The following is a 19,861-nucleotide window of genomic DNA, read 5'->3' on the forward strand; positions in this document are numbered from 1 at the left end:
CATTTGGTGTGGTTTTACTCTCCCTTTGAGCTGAGAGGCTTCCTTAACGGTTCTTCACTGGTGATATAAGACCATTCTCCAGTGGAACTATTGGTAGAGCTAAATAAATGCCAGAAGAATTCTCCCCGTAGGCAACAGTATCCTCTCTCCAGATTGGTTATTTCCTTCTAAAAAAAAGTCAATTTCCAAATGTAACCAAATTGCTCTAATGTCATATCCTCCTGAGCAGACAGTTGTAAAGATTTCCAGCATGAATGGCTGCTGGTTCTTGGAAGCAGATTCCATTATGCAAAATAAGACATATGCAAATTTTCTTTAATTGACCTAACAGCAGAACTTGCAGCACAGCCTGGATTTCCTTGGCGTTAACCCCGGCTGGGATGCCTCCGGTGTATGAGTTAGGGTTAGGCATCTGCCAATTTCAGTTTCTCTCTATCTCTCCTTTTTCCCTGTCTTAAGTTTGGTTTGATTCCCACCCCACCCCATGAAAATTCATACACATTTTTGAATGCCTTTCTGTGTAAGATACCTTTTTTGCGTTGCAAGAAATTTCCCGACTATAATGCAACCATGAACATAATTTTCACTAATATATGCATTTTTGTGTGCACTTTCCTCTTATAAATGTGTTTATCGTATGCAATTTTTTTTTTTTTTGGAAAGCTGCGTTACAAAATTTAGAGAAGCGCGAATTTCAAAGGAACAACTGAGTTTTGGTTCACGTGTCGATTCCAAAGCACAACATTAATTTCTCCCCCATTCCTAGTATGAGTCAATTTGGGTGGGGTGGAGGCCTTTCTTTTGGAGCTCGAACAGTATATTAAAAGGACTGACTGATCCAGGTAAAAGCATTACCAGGTTGTCCAGTTCGGGGTCATCGCTGAAGAATGGTTTGTGCTCCTGCTCTTGCTGGTGAACGAAATTCTCAATGTCGACGTCAAAGCTGGCGGAAGTGATGCACTCCGAGCCCTGTGTCGCTTGCTCACACTTCTCAAACAGCAGTGTCAGGAGGGGGAAGAGAGGATGCCTAAAGATGGAGGAAAACGCAACATCATTCCGGGGACAAAAGGGATGCCACCAATATGTTAGTTCGGTTTCCCATTGCATAGGCCATCAACCCTATGCAGGCAGGCTTATTTCTGGGAACAATCAATCTGGGGGTGAGGGCAGAATAGTAGGTGCTGGCACTGGCCCTGACATTAGGCAGGGCGGGCATGTGTCCTACTTTACAGTGGACAGTCCTCTATTTCAGGGCCTCCTCTATTTGATGAGCTGCCTGGTCCAAGTCTGCTATGAAAATAAAGAACCATAAGAAGCCAGTAGAGCAGGGGACTTGAAGTTAGCACCTAAACAGCAGGCTAAGAAGGAAGGTACGCTGGTCACCTGGTCATAATCTTTCCCATTATGGTGAGATATATTTATTTCTCTTGAAGTTAAAGCAATTCTTTCTAAATATGCATCTGTACATGCCAATTAGGATATGAAAATTGATGTCATCTTTTTGGTGATGCATGCTCTCTCTCTCTCTCTCTTTGGGTGGGGAGATGTATTGTTGGCCATCCTAACTTTAGGATCCAGAAAAACGGGAGAAACATCTCAGGATGCTGTTGACAACTTTATTGTAAATAAGCCCAATGAGTTTTGGCCTCTGGCTTTCTGTTAGGCATTCTTCAGGGGGTTGTAACAATGTCTGCAGAAATCAATTACAACAGGATGTTCTCATGTCTCTACACGGGTGCCTAGTGAGATGTTTCTCCCCTTTTTCTGGTTCATCTTGGATGCTTACCTGCCTTGCACACCCTAACTTTAGGGCAGGGCCATAGCTCAGTGTTAGAGCACATTCTTTGCATGCATAAGGTTCCAGGTTCAATCTCTGGCATCTTCAGCTAAAAGAGTCAGGTGGTAAGTGATGGGAAAGACCATGAAGAATGCTGCCAGTCAGAGTACACAATATGAGGCCAGATGGACAAATATCTGACCTGGTATAAGACAGCTCCCTATGTTCCTCTGCCTGTTGGTCAGCTCTTCTTAACAAAGGCTTTTTGTGTGTGCATGTGTGTGGGGGCAGGGTACAGTTTACTGGTACCCATGTAATCTTTCCGCAACTCAGCTTGATCCATGTGTGGAGGTTGGATGGCAGAGACAACAGGTATGATCTTATCCCTGAAATTAAGGTCACCTGCGCAGGCTTTGAATTAAAAAGCAAGTGAGCAAGGTTTAATTGCGAATAGTAAATTTCATTTGGCTACTCATCTGCTCCCTCTCTTCACACCGAGGGAAGTGGAGAAGGGTAAGAGGTGGTTTGCAAATAAATCAAGCATTCCCCACACCTCTGTTCAGTAATTTGGCAAACAGGATGCCGGGACTGGCAGATACCACATTTTCCTCCTGCCTTCACATATGTGGGGAATTGGAAAAAAAAAAACCCATATGCCCGTTTTCACTAAAGGCTGAAAGTCACTCTTTATTTAATCAAAGCAAGTGTGTTTTAATTTCTTTAAAGCCTGTTGTCTTGAATGCTTAGAGCTAAAGCTATCCCAGGAGTCTGACGGGTTGAAAGATCTATTATACACATCAACAAATCAGAGGAACCAATGGATTAGCCGAGCCTTCCAGGACCAAGACAAAGAAAAAGGCAGGTGAAGGGGTTAAACTCTGGTATAAGTCTTCATTTGCAGCCACTAATACTGCAGCATATTACAGTCTAATCTAGACTGATCCCAGTTTAATGCAAGATTCTTCAAGCCATGAGCAGAATACGAGTTGTGGTGGGGGGACCCTCCCTGGTCGTAATTTAGGCAGCCCTGCTGAGGCTTAGCTGAGGGATATGAAAGGCAAATTCCAGACGGTGTTATGAATTATTTCGCCTTATGAACCTTCCCACTCTCAACAGATGCCTGCTGCCATTTAAACAGCCAGTAGATCAATTAGAAATGAAAGGCACAAATCGACCCTGCGCAAGGGCACTAAATTACTAGGAACTAATAATCCAAGCAGTAATGCCAGGTGGTAGGAGTTCAGCAACGCACCCCCAACCTTTGCACACAGCACAAATTCATTTTCAATGTTAGAGAGAGAATGGAAGTGCACACCGAGAGAGACTGAGATGGGGAGAGAGAAAGATCGAGCGAGCAGCAGTTTGTAACCCCCTGGCAAAAGCTTCAGGAAGCAAACTCTTTTGATACGTCTGCAGCTCAGGTACGCAAAACGAACACAAGTGGAAAGTGTGAAATGCCAATGAGGTCTAGGGGTTCTCTACCTGAAGGCCTGTCCAGTCCACGTCCAGCTTAAAGATACAGAACTATAAGAGAGCTTTGGCTAGTGGGCGGTATAAAAATGTAATAAATAAATAAATAAAGTAAGTAAGTAAGTAAGTAAGGGCCATCAACAGTATGTACCCAGACAGCAGACTGAGCAGGAATGTAAGTTACCTGGTCCCAATTTTCCCTATGATGGTATCATAGAATCATAGAACAGCAGAGTTGGAAGGGGCCTACAAGGCCATCGAGTCCAACCCCCTGCTCAATGCAGGAATCCACCCTAAAGCATCCCTGACAGATGGTTGTCCAGCTGCCTCTTGAATGCCTCTAGTGTGGGAGACCCCACAACCTCCCTAGGTAACTGCTTCCATTGTCGTACTGCTCTAACAGTCAGGAAGTTTTTTCTTATGTACGTATTGCATTTCTATTTGGATAGTAGTAATTATTTCTAAATTTGCATCTGTACATATATTGTGAATCACAAAAATATTCATAGGTGAAACCGTAAGACTAGATGAAACATAAAATCTCTGAGTAGCTCCCCACCACCAAAACCAAAACCAAACATATATCCTTTAGAGAATAGTTTATATATTGTTCTTTAAGTCAGGATTTGGACAGCCCAATATGTCTTCCTTGATAATATTTGTAAGAATATCAGCCAAGGATGGGCAAACGAGCAATATTCAAGAGCACTAGAATCTCCAAACATTGTCTCGCTGCTCATCTAGTGCCTGATTTCTGTTTGCGATCGCTGCTGGCTCTCCACAAATGGGAAAATCGCGCAAATTGAGTAGTGTCCGAGAGTGAAATGTCACAATTTGCGCAAATTTCATGATTTGCACAACTTTCTTTCATAGACTAAGCAGGGCTTCTGATCTGCAGGGGAAAACGTGCGCAAATGAGGAAATTTGCACAAAATTGATCTGGGAAAGCTGCACAAATGGACCGTGAGCACATGTCCACCATTTGCTAATATTTTCAGTGGATATTTTCATGCTCGCACATGCATTCGGGACTTTGAACAGAGCACACTTGCATGTTTTGTGAGCAAAAATGGCATTCACATACATCCCTAATATCAGCAAAGCATTATGGGAGCACACCTGAAACCCATTCAAGTAAAGTCTTATTAGCTGGTAAAGGAAGCAACCACAACTGCAGGTACTGAGCCTCTCTGTAAAAGAAATATGGCATATTGTCTCACAACTGAGGGCGTACAACAAGTTTTCTTTTACCAAATATTGATATTATTCTCCATGCGTAAACAAGACAAGGACACTGTCTCAGCTGGTGTGAAGTTTCTTTCTTTTTCTAGCTATTATGAATGGGGGTTTCCATTCATGATGAAAAAGAAGCCCTTCCTAAGGAAAGTGAAGAAAATAACATAATACAGTAGTGGCGTTATCGATTTCTCCCTGCCTAGGAGGTCATTTCACTCATCGAGGCAGCCTCAAACAGAATGTGTCTGTGAGGGAGCTTAAACAGCTTGTGCAGAGTGAACAATATGGCAACTGAGCACAAGGACAGAACCGCGTGACACCGTGAGACACATGGAAGCTGAAATGTAAGGGGGGAAAAACAAAGAAAAATTGGAGGAGAGTTTAATACTGAGGGATGAGTAGATGAAAGCATACACACACACACTGGCCCTTTCATTGAGATAGCTGAGTCGGTCAGTTTTGCTTTCTCCAGCATGTGAATTTTTAAAATCTCAAGTCCTTTCTCTCCTGAGAAATGTATCGCATTTACATCCAAAACAAACTAAGAGAGCAATTCCTATGGACCCTAGGCAGCGCCGGGGGTGAGGGTACAGGATAGTTCGGATCCCTGGATCCGAGGAGCACTCTGACCTTGGACCCAGGAGTCCAAGCTCCCCTGCCCCTCCCACTCAAAGCCAGCATGGAGAGTACTGCACCGGAATGCTTCTTTGAGGTTGGAAAGGTGACCTTGGAGAGGAAGAAAGGGGGCAGTTCTGTGGGTGGGAAGTGGAGGGGACTTTGGAAGCTGGCTTATGAAGCATCTTCCAGCCTTCCTAGCTGCCTTCCTTCCCACTCCACAGAGTCCTGGCTAAATGGGTGAAAAAAGCCCGTCTAGCAAAAATGCAGCATGGAAGAGTGCAGAGGCAAAGATCGCCTCCATGCTCCTCCTGCTCTGCACAGGATGCTCTTCAGCCTCTGATTCTGGAAGCTGATGGGCATTACAAGAGGATTGCACCCTAAAGGGGGCACAGCCCTTGTTATAGCTTCACAACTACCCAATGAAGTTGATTAAGGTGATAGATGATGATGATGATGTTTTACCCAAGGTCACCCAAACGAGCACTGTGGTTGACCAAGGAACTGAGAGCCCAGATCTTGTAAGTACAACCCTTTATCTACTCGGCTGCTCCAGATGTCTTGTGCCCAGATGTATCTGGACAAAAAGCTCCCATCATTTGAGATAAATTTCAAATATCATTTCATTATCAAGGTTCCAGGCTGGGAACCTCTCCTTAAAGCCAGGATAAAATTTAGCCATGTTGGCTAAATTTGGAAATGCTGCTGCACATAGCTGACATCAACTACCCAGTATTTGTAAACCCTGGCCCTGTTCGGTGAGAATATTTTGACATATTTGATGATGATGATAATGATGATGATGACAATGACGATGACAACTCCCAGACTACATTTGTCCAGCTGAAGCAGCTTTGCAATGTTTAAAAAGGCATACTGGGCTTGGGATGTTTTGAATATGCTGTAACGCCAAGGGCACTTGATAATGATGTTATTTCAGGCTATATCCAAGGACTGGCATGTATTACAGTGCCTTAATGACATCCTCATCGACTCACAAGCCAAGTGCTCCATGGCCAGTGCTGGCAGACCGTCCTGGGAAACTTACTTCAGCTCAGCCTTGATGCAAAGCCCAAGAAACACATTTCAATAATCCTCCGCTGAATTCCTAGGATTCTTGAAAGAGGCAGAGTATTCCAGCATCTCATTGCTTTTGCAGACTTTTAGGAAGCCCAAATACAAATGGTTTCCAAAGCTGCTGCTGGTCTTCCAGTATTTTTAACTTCATAACCCCATTGTTTACTTTCCCAAAATAAGAAGCGTGGGAGCTTGGCCTGTCTAGAGCCTCATCCTCTGATTTGGAAGACCTTCCCCTAACAGCCACTACTCCCGGTTATGCTGGCAGCTGTTTGAAGTTCTTAGGAGGAGGAGGCATTCTGCACATGCCCAAAGTTACCTATTTATTTCATTTATTTGTTCCATTCATACCCTACTTTTTCACCAAGAAAATGGTGCTCAAGGCAGCTAACAATCATAAACAATAAAACAAATATGTTAAAAACACATATAAAAAAATCACCAAAAATTGCAGAATAAAAAAGCACCCAGCCCAACAGACCATTGTACAAGCCAAAAGCCTGCTTGAACAAAAATGTCTTTGCCTGCTGGAAGAAGGGCAGCAGAGAGTGAGAGCGAGCGAGAGCCAACCTAGCTTCCTTTTGGAGGTAGTTCCATAGTTTGGGAGCAGCCACTGAGAAGGCCCTCTTTTGCATCACCACCACATGTGCATCTGATGGTGGTGGCATTGAGAGGAGGGCTTCCAGTAAAGATCTTAAAACTCTGGCAGGCTCATATGGGAGAAGGCAGTCTCTCAGGTAACCTGGTCGCAAGCCATACAGGGCTTTCTAAGTCATAACCAGCACTGTGCCCAGAAACAGGCTGGTAGACAGGGAGTCATGTGCTTCCTTTAACTAGCTGTGGTCAACCATCTGGCTGCAGACCCATCTTATTAGGTCACCACATTTTTCACATGTTACATGTCTGATAAGAACTGTTTAAATTAAATCCTGTATATCCCTATTATTATTTCTTCTTCTTCTTCTTCTTCTTCTTCTTCTTCTTCTTCTTCTTCTTCTTCTTCTTCTTCTTCTTCTTCAGAGCAGGATGTAGACAAAATTGAACACTTTGAAGTCATGTTGATTTCGTGATATCATCCTCATCAGTTCTTTTGAATTTTTATATCATTTCATTATAATCTTTGCAACAAGGTAAGTCCACTACATGGGCAGATAAGGCTACCTGATTAATTCAAGGCAGAAGCAAGATCCAGACCAGCCATTCCCCGAGACCAGCTTAATCCTCCTGTTGACATTCATGGGTCTTAAAAATACTGCAATGGGTCACAACTATAGTTTTTTTTTTTTAAAGACAAAGCACTACTCTTTCCAACACCAGAGTTTACATCTGAACTTTTTTTTAAAAAAAAAAGTTTTGAAGAATGAATCTCTTCAACGGTCCATGGGTTGGGGATGGGATCTAGATGTTGGCTTTAGGTCAGCACTGGTGTGACTAAGTACATTAAAAAATCACCTAACTGGGGAAAAGCCTACACTGAGCAGAGATCACTGTTGACCTCCTCCCACTCTGCCCAGTTCTCTCTCTCCCCCCCCCACCCTCTCTCCCTTAAGCCATTCAAAATTTGGAGGAAATAAATCTCTCTACACTAATTCAGGGAAAGTTTGATCCTCGTCAGCGCAGAACAAATAAAAGGGCTGAACTGGCCTGACATTTTACTGCAGAAGAGAGGTCGTTTTCAGCCACTAATAAAAAGGATTTGACACAGGCTAATAAAGAGAAATGAATTCCTCTAATGGCCTAATTTAGCACATTCAGCACTGTTCTGCTTGCAAGTCAGCCAGGAGGGGAACAGCCGAGAGAGAGAGAGAGAGAGAGAGAGAGAGAGAGAGAGAGAGAGAGAGAGAGAGAGAGAGAGAGAGAGAGAGAGACTACAGACAGGGGAGGAAGAGAAAAAGAGAGGTGTATGAAATGTAGGGGGGGGGACACCTCAGGATTTTAAAATACTAGTGTGTACCTCTTGCCCTACATTTTCTGTAAACAGCAACAGATGGGAATATGTCATTCTCTATATCCCCAAAATGAAGGCAACAAAGGGTCCTTTGTCATATAAGCCCACCCTCTAATATTGTGACGGGTAATTAAAACCAGTGGTTTAAAAACAAAAATCTTAAGGGGATTCTCCATTCCTATTTTGCCCTACTGAAAACAAACAAACAAATATCACCCAAGGTTTCTTATTTCCAGGTCTGTTATCCTGACATATCAAAATCCTGTCTATACAAACCAGGGTATCGGAGCTACACCCCCCCCCCCTTGCTGATTTATTGTGTGAACTCCATTCACCAGAAATAACAGCTGTCCTATTTATTTATTTTTAAGAAAAATCATTGAGAAAGCAATATTTCTTTGTGGTGGGCCAGGTTTGGCTCACAGACTGCCAGTTGCCCATCCCAACTTTAAGTGATTTCTTTTATCCCAAGATGAAAAGCAGACAAGGCAAAAGTTTTCTCTAGGGACTGGTTACACTCCGGTCACCTCTAGTTCACTCCTTGAACATTAGAACAAACTGGAGGTTTTAAATGAAGTTCAGGGATTGTTACCTCAGAATAACTGACTGTGAAATAAGAATTTTAGGCACAGTAATGAATAAACTATAAGTGTACTGTGACTCCTTAGACACTGTGGTGGGTTCACATGAGACTCCAGGAAGGATGTGGTGCTTAAATGTGGCAAGGGAGCATGGGTTTGCATCTGTCTTGCTTTTGGGTCTGCCTAATGTCAAAATAAGGCCAATGTCAGCACTGGAAACCCATAGGCAATTGCTAGGCCCCATATGCTGTGGCAAGACACACAGGACCTAACTCTCCCTTTGACAGGAAACTATGAGCAGCCATTTTAAATTTCCTCAGAATGCTGTGGAATACCTGATACAGCATTTCAGGAAATCTAAAATGGTGGTTGCATTGTAGGAAAGTTAAAATGGTGGCCCCACTTGATGATGATGAGGGCTGGACAGCTGCTTGGTTCTCTTGAGAAAAGCATTGCCAATGGGTAAGTCCTCTACTGATACCAGGCAAGCCCACCATAGGTCCAATCAGCATTGGCGGGGAGCCACTGGTGGCCTTCTGTGAAGCCCTGGGTCCACACTTTAGGATTTGGGCTGCATAAACTGGATTCTGACTGCACTCTGAAACATTGCAGCTAAAGTGTGGATGTCAGGTATGCCTGGAAGCAAAGCAGGCACAATCCTGCTCCTTTACTCCACATAGGCTTTACACACTTGGCTCCCGACAGGAACAGCTCCCCTGTTATAAAAAAATTGAAAAATTCTAGAGAACTGGGGTAGCAGTGGATCAACGACAGAAATATATATATATATATATGGGCTATTTTTTTAGCTACTTTCTAGCTTTCTCTCTCCATAGGAATGAAATGGCAAAGAACTTGCTTATGCTAGAACTATGGGGACAAATTTAATGTCAACTCTAATTATTTATTTACAATATTTGTATACTGCTCCACATCCAAAGATTTCAGAGAGGTGAACAGCAGAATAAAAACTTCATGTGAAAATAATTAATATTTTAAAGAAGAAATGGGATTCTGATAAAACTGAATTTTGATAAACCGTGGCCAGTCACTCAAGGAAGGCTTCCTGAAATAACAATGTTTTCAAGAAGCAAGGCATTGTTGGCGCCTGCCTGACCTCCAGGGGTGGGGAGTTCCACAGAAAGGGGGCCACCACATGGAAGGTGACATTTTCAGTGCCACAACTTTATAGGAAGGCCACTTATGAACAGAGGGTGGCCATTTTTAAACTTTGGCATTGTACTTTATCATTTTGTTTTTGATGGTTTTGATGGTGTCTCAACCTCCCATAGACCTTTGGTGATATAGAAACGTAATAAGTAAATAAATAGCCAAAAAAGAAAAGAGGAAAAGCACCACTCACAAAAAGAGTGGTGCTTATTTGCATAACATTTACATACATTTATATGTATAGATGGCAATTTAGAACTAATTATTGTAATTTAAATATTTAGTTATTTATTTATATTCATTTCTTGTCTACCTTCCAAGGTGGCCTACAGCAATAAAATACATAAAAACAGTTAAAATATTAAAAGCAATAAAAACATAAGCACAATAAAATAGCAATAAAAACAATAAAAACCAACAATAAAACCACCAGCAGCAACAATGGCAACAACACATCAATGAAAAGGCCATGGTAAAATGTGTTTTCAAGGCTTTCTTAAAGCCTGCATTGATGGCGCATCAAAGACCTCCAATAGCAGCTTGTTCCAAAGATGTGGGGCCACCACAGAGAAGGCCCTCTCTGCAGTGGCCCAACACCTTATAGAAATAGGGTGACCATATGAAAAGGAGGACAGGGCTCCTGTATCTTTAACAGTTGCATAGAAAAGGAAATTTCAGTAGGTATCGTTTGTATATATGGGGAACCTGGTGAAATTCCCTCTTCATCACACAAGTTAAAGCTGCAGGTGCCCTGCTCTCTTTTAAATCTGGTCACTCTAGTATAGCTCCTGCAGCTTTAACTGTTGTGATGGAGAGGGAATTTCACCAGGTTCTCCATATATACAAATGACACCTGTTGAAATTTCCTTTTCTATGCAACTGTTAAAGATACAGGAGCCCTGTCCTCTTTTTCATATGGTTACCCTATATAGAAATTCATTACATTTTGCCGTAGTGCAGAAGACCAGGTGGTTTGTTGGCCTTCCTGTTCAGCCCAGGTGCTCAGAGTTGATGGGCACCACTTCCTATTGTCCTTATCTTTAAACTGGAGTTGAACAGAACAGCCTTTCAATCAGAGGATACTTTAAAATAGAGGGCTGTCCTCTGTAAAAGAGGACACTTGGCCAACCTACCACTTTGGCCTGGCAGTATTTCCTAACTCTTGTGTGTAGTAGAAGGAACTTTAGAATCAGGAGGGTTCCCCCCTCCACTTCATGACATATGGAAATGTGATTCATTATACCTTTTCTGGAAAGAAAGGGACTCAGCCTGCCTTACAAAGGTTACCCAAAATCATCCTCACCCTCAGAGCATTTCTCCTCCTGCTCAGCCCAAGTCGACAAGATAAGCTGCAGCTTCTAGAATGGGTTGTGCGTGAGGAAACCAAAAGAAAACTCACTGAATAGCAGGGCTCTAGAAACATGTTTTGCAGAGACAGAGCAAGGGGGAAGAAATAATTTTGTAAAGTTCTTTTTATGGGTGATAAAACTCCCGACACACGATAAACCCGAGCAGTAACTTCACGTCCACTCAACCATTTTCTTCAGAGTGACCTTGGCCAGGAAAGCAGACCTCAATTACAGACCCAACCAACTGTGCCGCAATATGACTGCTGGGCACTGCTTGCCTTCCCTCATGAGTGACCTTGGAAGCCTCCGCCGAGTGCAAGGAACTTCAGCAGCTCAGCTTTTACAGCCAGCACTAACACACAGAAAAAATAATTTAGCAGGGCATTAACTCGGAAATTTAGTTCAAAAGCCAGAAGTTGCCTTTCACCTACTAGTCATTTCGGGAGCATAACTCTCTCTACCTGTCCTCTCTCTCCCAGATCTACGGGCAGTCAGGTCTGCCTTGCTTGTTTATGACAGCTTGGCGCTGAGGTAAGGAGCATCCGAGCAGCTCCTTCCTGCACTATAAAGTGATAGAATTGGCTTTATTTGCACAGACAATTGTTTTATCATAGCATCATAGAATAGTAGAGTGGGGCTGTAGCTAGACCTAAGGTTTATCCCAGGATCATCCTGGGTTCGTCCCTGCCTGAGTGCTGGATGCCCTGTGTGGCACTTAGATGATTATTTATTTATTTATTTATTTATTTATTTATTTATTTATTTATTTATATAGCACCATCAATGTACATGGTGCTGTACAGAGTAAAACAGTAAATAGCAAGACCCTGCCGCATAGGCTTACATTCTAATAAAATAATAATAAAACAATAAGGAGGGGAAGAGAATGCAAACAGGCACTGGGTAGGGTAAAACTAACAGTATAAAGTCAGAACAAAATCAAGTTTTAAAAGCTTTAGGAAAGCTGAACAGGTTTGCCCCCAGGACAATCTTGGGATAAACCTTAGATCTAGCTACGTCCTTGGAAGGGGCCTATAAGGCCATCAAGTCCAACCCCCTGCTCAATGCAGGAATCCGCCTTAAAGCATCCCTTACGGATAGCTGTCCAGCTGCCTCTTGAATGCCTCTAGTATGGGAGAGCCCACGACTTCCCTAGGTAATTGGTTCCATTCTCGTACTGCTCTAACAGTCAGGAAGTTTTTCCTGATGTCCAGCCGGATTCTGGCTTCCTGTAACTTGACCCCATTATTCCATGTCCTGCACTCTGGGATGGTCCATCCAATTTCTCTGCCGACAAATACACCGGAGAATTACAAGAGGGCATTTGTGCACTATTGGCATTGACTGATTACTGCAGGAACACATATCTCAAACCATTTCATCACAAACCCAATGCCTGAAAATGTTGGAAATAGCTGTGACAAGGCAGCAGGTGTTGTTGTGGGTTTTTTTTAAAAAGTTTTTTAATTAGTGCTATAACACTCTTTCATTTAACCTGTGAATTTTTTTTTAATGTAACCAATAAAGCATTTTAGCGCTAATGAAAAGATATATCCAAAAATAAATAAATCCAGTGATAATATGGCACACTCCAAAGAGGTAATAGTGAAGGTATGCCAGTGCTAACATCATGATTCCCATCCAAACTGCACTTCTTTAAATAAGATGGAAGATAAGCACTAAGATGCCCCACACCTGGGGTGACTGTGGTATTGTTCTACTCTTTTCTAAAAGCAAGTCAGTTTATCTGCAATCTGAAAGGAGGAGGAGGAGGAAGGGGAGGAATCATGGTGGAAACCAAAGCAGGATGACAATTTTATGATGACATCAGGTGTTTCCAAATGGAAGGCTCATTGTGCTACCAACCAGAAGGCAGTATTCAGTAATTCCATCTTTTTTCCATAGTAAGAATAAAGATGGAGGGAATAGTGGGTAAAAACAGAGAGGGTTATGAATGGAAGATGCTTCTTCCATGAATGAGGCACGGGGAACAGTGTGGTAAAATCCTTGTCTGGAAGGGCCTATCATTGTAAAAAGAGAGTGAATGAAGCAGTATTGGCTTTAGTTTTTTGAGTGCCCTAGAGCAAGACACCCTCAATAAGCCACCTCGATTCTCACTGACATTGTCACCAGGTGCTATTGCTCCTCATGTTCTTCCTTATCATTGCTACCAATTGCTTGCTTGCCAGGTAGGCGAACAAGTAGGCAGCGTCATCTACTGCTGCTTCTCACCACCACCACTGTCTGGGCCAGAGCGAGAGGCAGATGAACAAGGAGGTTGCCATGGTGAAGATGAGGAGCAACTACAGGGGCCCTCTGCAGGGATGCAGGACCTCAGGCAGACCATGCCAGCCCTTGACGCCAGCCCTGGAAGAAATGTGGCAATTCCACACTAAACTCTTAGGGTTGGTTCCAGTTTTAGCCATACTTAGAGTAAACCCATTAAAACAATGGGATGTACATTTGTCATGGCTAATGTAAGTCCCCTTGATTTCAAAGGGTGTATTCTAAGCATGGCTAAATCTGGAACCAACCTCTTGTGATGGAGCACCTTTAGGCTGTGTTTCCATGGGAGTAAGCCCCATTGAACTGGATGGGACTTCTCAATGGGACGTGTATAGGATTGTGCTGTTAAGTGAATGTTAGATGGTATCATCATAATCAGGCCCCCGTCTTGATGGTGGTGCTTCGGCACCACGAGGCCTCTGGCTCCCACACTTGCGTTCCTTCCCGACATCTGCATGGGAAGGAACGCATGTGTGGACTTTCCGCCGCAGCTACCGTTGCACTGAGCACCAGCAGGGATTGGGGAGGAACGAGGCAGCCAGAGGAGGATGAGGAGAGGGGCGCAGGGTGCCCGAACCACTTCTCCTCCCTCTGACCTCCCTCTGGCTGCCCGTTCCTCCCCCCTGTTTTTATTATTATTATCTGTATCTGCGAAGCTTCGCAGATACAGAAAAAAATAATTTAAAAATTGGGGAGGGAGAGGAACAGGCCCCGTTTCTCTTCCCCCTTTTTCATTTACCACAGGACCCTCCTGAGCTCCTGGAGGTCCGCCTCCTTCCCTGTCCAGCCTCCGCAGACAAAAAAGTCAGGGTAGGTGCCCGTCTTCTTTTCAGCGGAGTTTCTGGTGTTTGCCCCCGGATGGCTTCGCAATGGCGGCTGCATCCTGTAGATGACCTGCCGCTACTGCGAATCCACCCTGGGGCAAAGCCATCATCTAGACAAGCCCCAGAACTCATTTTCATGGCTTCACCCTCTATTCACCTTTTCTCACCCAGACAAGTTGGCATTTGCCAGCACCCTCCAACCTTTTCACCACTTTGCAAATAAAATGACATGTATGTTGTTGATGAAAAAAAGAAAAGAAACCATCAAGCCAATTTAAATCAGTTTCATCAGGCTGTTCCCGCCTAGGGAAAAAATACACTCTGGCTTGGATGCTGAAGACCTTCTTTGCTTTGCATTCTCTGCTTTATCTGAGAGGCTGTGGAATGTTCAGGGTTGACAGTGATACATCGGCACTGAGCACTCTTCACAGCAAGGGCAACATTAAGCATGTGAAGTCCTGTGGCCTTGATTTGAACTGCCCCACCTGGATATGGCAGAATTTCCCCTTCAGCTCTAGATTTGATGGCTCTTGTTTAGGCCAGATAATTATCCCAGCAGTAACATTTTTCATTGGCTTTTTAATTTATCTTGCTTGCTTTTTTCCCCATGATAGCAGGGGTGGCGGGAGTGGGGGGAGAATAATCACCCCCCCTCCCAAATGTCATCAAGAGCGATCAAGGCTTCCCAGAGTTACCATATATAACTGCAATTGCAAGACATTAGACACTCAATGATTCATTGTTTTTAAGGCCAACAGAAGCGTTTATAATAATTTAGTCCAATCTGTTACACGGGGCATAAAGCCTGCACACACACATATACACACACAGGCCAGATGAACACGTTGTGTCAAACCATTGTGAATGTGGAATAAAAAGCAGGATATAACACTATGAAAGCTGTCTATGGAATGTGGATTATGCCCCAACATTGATCAGTGCAGTTCAATACCATTGTAAAGCAGTAGTATAGATCTAGCCCCAAAGTCAGTGGGGCAGTCAGCTCCCATTGAAATCAAGCAGTTATATTAAATTTCAAGGGACTTCAAGTTAGTTATGATTTAAGTAAGTCAGTACAATGGGAATAAGCATGAATAACTTTGGTCTGGGTCCAAGCCATTGTCTTCACTAAGCCAAATAATGATTGGAGGACTGCATTTTTGAATCCCCAGAGATATCATATCCTGCTTTTTCTTTTTTAATTCTCTCATATGGAAGGCTGGCGACATCCTTTGGTTCAAAGGATGTTCAAAGTCTGGATTTTATTCCCAGGTTATTTCCCCTGGCATCTGTTACCAGCCATTCTGACATGTATGCCTGTGCAAGATCCACTGTGCAAGAGCTTGAGGGTGGACCTCCCTCAGGAAGCCTCAAGAGAACTTGCCTGAATCTCTCTCAGCTGTAATCAAAACATGGACATCAGATACATTTTATGATTAACTGGTGAACAGACCTGACATCAGACAGGTTCAAATAGCCCTTAGTTTGGTACAGTGAAGCCTTCAAGCAAACTTATGCAGCTGATAGAGTTGGACACATTGTGGCTGTCATGGAGTGAAGAGACACCCACCGGCACCCTTAGGCACAGCTATTTATTTATTATTGCAGTTATATCCCACCTTTTTTTCCTCCAAGGAACCCAAGGTGGTGTACATAATCCTCCTCCTCTTCATTTTATCTTCACAAAAACAACCCTGTGAGGTGGGTTGGGCTGAGAGCCTGCAACTGGCCCAAAGTCACCCAGTGGGTTTCTATGGCCAAGTGGGGACTAGAACCCAGATCTCCCGAGTCCCAGTCCAACATTCTAACCACTCAGCCACACTGGCTCTCATTACATTATATTATGGATTACGTTTTCATTTAATGAAGAATTAGGGCTGCCATGTCACAATCCAATTATTTCTGTAATACCATTAAGAATTCCAGATGAAAGAGGAGATTAGGCAGCCATGCTTCACTTCCAAGTATTATGTTCAATTCTTTCCAACCAGCTATATATGACACCTGCAGGAGGATGGTTGGCATGAGTAAAAGGTGCCACAGGAAGTGACGCCGCTGAGGAAGTGTCACAAGATGTTGCACAAGAGTCCACACTGTGGTGTAAAAGCTAAGGGTGCAATCCTATGACTGTTTAGACAGAAAAAACTCCTACCGCTCCCAGCATTCCCCAGCCCATGCTTCATTTCTTGGGGGAGGACCGGGGCAAGAGATCAGCCTTTTACTCGGAGGCTTACGGTCATCAAATGCAGAGCGGGAGTAGCGGCAAAGGCGTTCTTCACCTCCACGCTTCTCCTGCTCTGCAAGTCAGCTAGATGGGCTTGTTTTTACCCGTCTAGCTGAGGGTGAGGGAGAGGGAGGCAAGAAGGCTCCTCCTCGACTATGGGAACACTCCCTTTACTTTGCTTCCAAGGTCACTTTTGCGACCTACAAGAAGCAGCCAGTGTGGTTCTCTCTATGCCAGCTGTGAGAGGGAGGGGAGCCTGGACTCCTGGATCTGAGGTCATATTGCTGACTCCAACCTCAGATCCAGAAACTCAAACTATCCTATGGATGGTTGGCATGAATAAAAGGTGCAACAGGAAGTGACACCACTGAGGAAATGGCACAAGATGTTGCACAAGAGTCCATACTGTGGTGTAAAAGCTAAGGGTGCAATCCTATGTCTGTTTAGACAGAAAAAAGTCCTATAGCTCCCAGCATTTCACAGCCAGCTGTAGGACTTCTTTCTGTCTAAACAGGCGTAGCGTTGCACCCTAAGTCTGATATTTTGTTGACTGATGCTGTCTAGGTGCCATAGGATTTGTCTCCAAACCTTTGTATACCACCCAGAGAGCTTTGCCTATTGGGAGGCATAGACATGTAATAAATGAGCGAACGAAAGAATTTCCCCAAAGTTGGAACAAATAAAGAAAGGCACCTTTGGACCCAGCCCAATGTCTGCAAAGCCGTGATGAACTTTGGTTTGTTACAACCTGAGAAAGACTCTTCCACAGAACTCTTCTTTAACAACCAACAGCTTTGAGTCAAAGCCTCCCGATGGAAACATTTGATTCTATTGTCTCCAAGAAAGAAAAGCTGCTTTTACTAGATATTAAAGTAAAATAAAACAGAAAATGATCCCCACGCAACTCAGTACGTTATAAATTTCAGCACTAACCATAAATCCATCAGAAAGTGCATTTCTTTGGATGTCTAGCGAAAGCACCCAGAGCACTCTAGCAGCCGAAAGCTTCCGGATATAAATGGGGGTTCCGCTAAATGCTGCCAGGACTGCACATGAGTTATTACTGTAAGCGGCATCACTTCCAGGACAGCCAAAAAACAAACAAGCAAAACACTTCTGTCCATTAAGGGGAAATAGATTAAGCTGCCAAAGACCAACCAATGCCCCCCCCCACAATAAAATGAAATAAAAACCTGTTTTTCTCAACCAGCTCTTTAGAGTTAGAGCCGATTCATATTTTCACCAACTGTTTGTGGGCCACAACATACACCGCTGAAGTTTCCTGTGCATGGCAACTGCCTCTCTGTGGCCAGCTGACTGTGTGCAGTTGCTGCCGCACACAATTGTTGTTGTTGTTTCTGTGTAGGGTGACCATATGACTGGATTTGCCCGGATTTGTACTGGTTTTTTACGGCAAATCCGGGAGGGGGAGGGGAAATCCGGATTTTTTTCCAAAGAGCAGCTCTAATGGGAATTAACAAAAATGCCTATCACTCCGTCATTTTTTAAGGTAAAGACATGAAACTTGGCACAATGGTAGCTCTTAGAAAGGGCTTTAGTCATCCCAAATTTGAAACAGATCCGTTCATCCATTGATTTTTTAGGATTTTTTAAAAAATTGATGTTTTAAAATTATTATTTTTAAAATCATCATTTTTTAAGGTAAAGACATGAAACTTGGCACAATGGTAGCTCTTAGAAAGGGCTTTAGTCATCCCAAATTTGAAACAGATCCGTTCATCCATTGATTTTTTAGGAATTTTTTTAAAATTGATGTTTTAAAATTATTATTTTTAAAATCATCATTTTTAAAGATAAAGAGATGAAAGTTTGCACCATGAAAGGATTTAGGTAGAGCTTTAGCCACACCACATTTGAAACAGATCTGGGGCCAGTAGCAAACCCTATTAACAACAACAACAGCTTGCAATGAGTGAAGATACAGTCAGAAAAGATATTTGAGGGAAGGGGAGAATGTAACACACAGAGTATAGCAAAAGCTTCAAAGTACAGCAAAACCTACAAAAGTAGGAGTGAGTGAAGTTAATTTCAGATACATTGAATCTCTCACTTGTTCTTTATTTCAGTGATTTTAACATTAAAATGTTATGTAGAACAGATTTGTCTTAAATGTCTGCTGTAAAATCAGACATGTGACCAAGGCTATGTTCGGGTGGGCACACCCCCTTGGTACTGGACACGCCCCCTTGGGGGCGACCATGTTGTCCTCCTTTTTGGTTTCCAAAATATGGTCACCCTATTTCTGTGCTACCATGCACCTCAAAAATGATCCATGTAGTCACTTAGGGCACTTCTCACCATTACTGCTAGGAATGCTGTTAGCAGGAAGATAGTTCCTAAATATGTTGTGGAGAGGTTTAGGACTATTTTTTCCTCTTAGGCCCAGGGACAGGCACTTTCATCCCTCCACCCGTGCGCCACTCGTCCCAATTCAGATCCTGCTAGCTCATGAGGACTAGCATCAATACTGAGCCATATACGAGGTTATGTTATTATCCTATAAAGCCCTAAACAACTTGGGACCAGCATACGTAGCACACCGCCTACCCTTATATGCACCCAGACGACAGTTACAATCTTCAGAGGAGGTCCTGCTAGCCATTCCAAAATGAATGGAATGTCGCCATGAAGAACCTTATCTGTGGTGGCACCCACCCTCTGGAGGATCCCTCCTTCCTGCGGTCCAGGAGGCGGAAACTGGAATAGCTTTTAAACGCCTCCTAAAAACGTACCTCTTCACACAGGCTTTCCCTGGACTGTAACTTATCTGATTTCACGTTGCACTTTTATCTTTTAACGTTTTAAATTTATTGTGTACTTATTGTATTTTTATGGTTTTTATTGTGCACTGCCCAGAGAGCTTCGGCTATTGGGCACTATAAAAATGTAACAAATAAATAAATAAAATAATAATAAATCAATCTTATTGGCTCTCAACAGGAGCGAGCGATTAAAGCCTCCCTGTTAAGGTTTGTTCCCAGTCTTCCCTGGCTCTCAGCTTTTTCTGACAGCTTTTTCTGGCTCAGTCCCACTGCCCCAGCCCACTCCTGGATCCTCATTGGCAACTGCCTATGTTTCAGCACAGTGTTGCTGCTCTCAGGTGTGCCAGCAAACGCCAGGAAGAAAGAGCCCTGCGAAATGAGAATTAGAAGCAGTAGCACCAGGTGTGTTGGGTGGTCAGAATTCAAGCCTCTGTTGCATTTTCATCTTCTTCTTCTTAACTGGCTGCACGGCCCTGTGCTGTGCGTCTCTCCTTATCCTAAGCGCCAAACACACAAATGCA

The 19,861-nt window shown here is 43.4% G+C and overlaps 1 protein-coding gene across 4 annotated transcripts in view; it reads right to left on the reverse strand.

Moving 5' to 3' along the window:
• Positions 1-19,861, reverse strand: part of PKNOX2 (PBX/knotted 1 homeobox 2) — a 362,331-nt gene that overhangs the window by 67,965 nt on the left and 274,505 nt on the right. For all 4 annotated transcript variants that reach the window (XM_063139402.1, XM_063139403.1, XM_063139401.1 and 1 more), the window contains one exon: positions 856-1,027. In XM_063139402.1, the coding sequence (XP_062995472.1) occupies positions 856-1,027 (172 nt within the window). The remainder of the gene's footprint in view (positions 1-855; positions 1,028-19,861) is intronic.

This window comes from Elgaria multicarinata, chromosome 12 (genome assembly GCF_023053635.1).
Source record: "Elgaria multicarinata webbii isolate HBS135686 ecotype San Diego chromosome 12, rElgMul1.1.pri, whole genome shotgun sequence".
Classification (NCBI taxonomy): domain Eukaryota; kingdom Metazoa; phylum Chordata; class Lepidosauria; order Squamata; family Anguidae; genus Elgaria; species Elgaria multicarinata.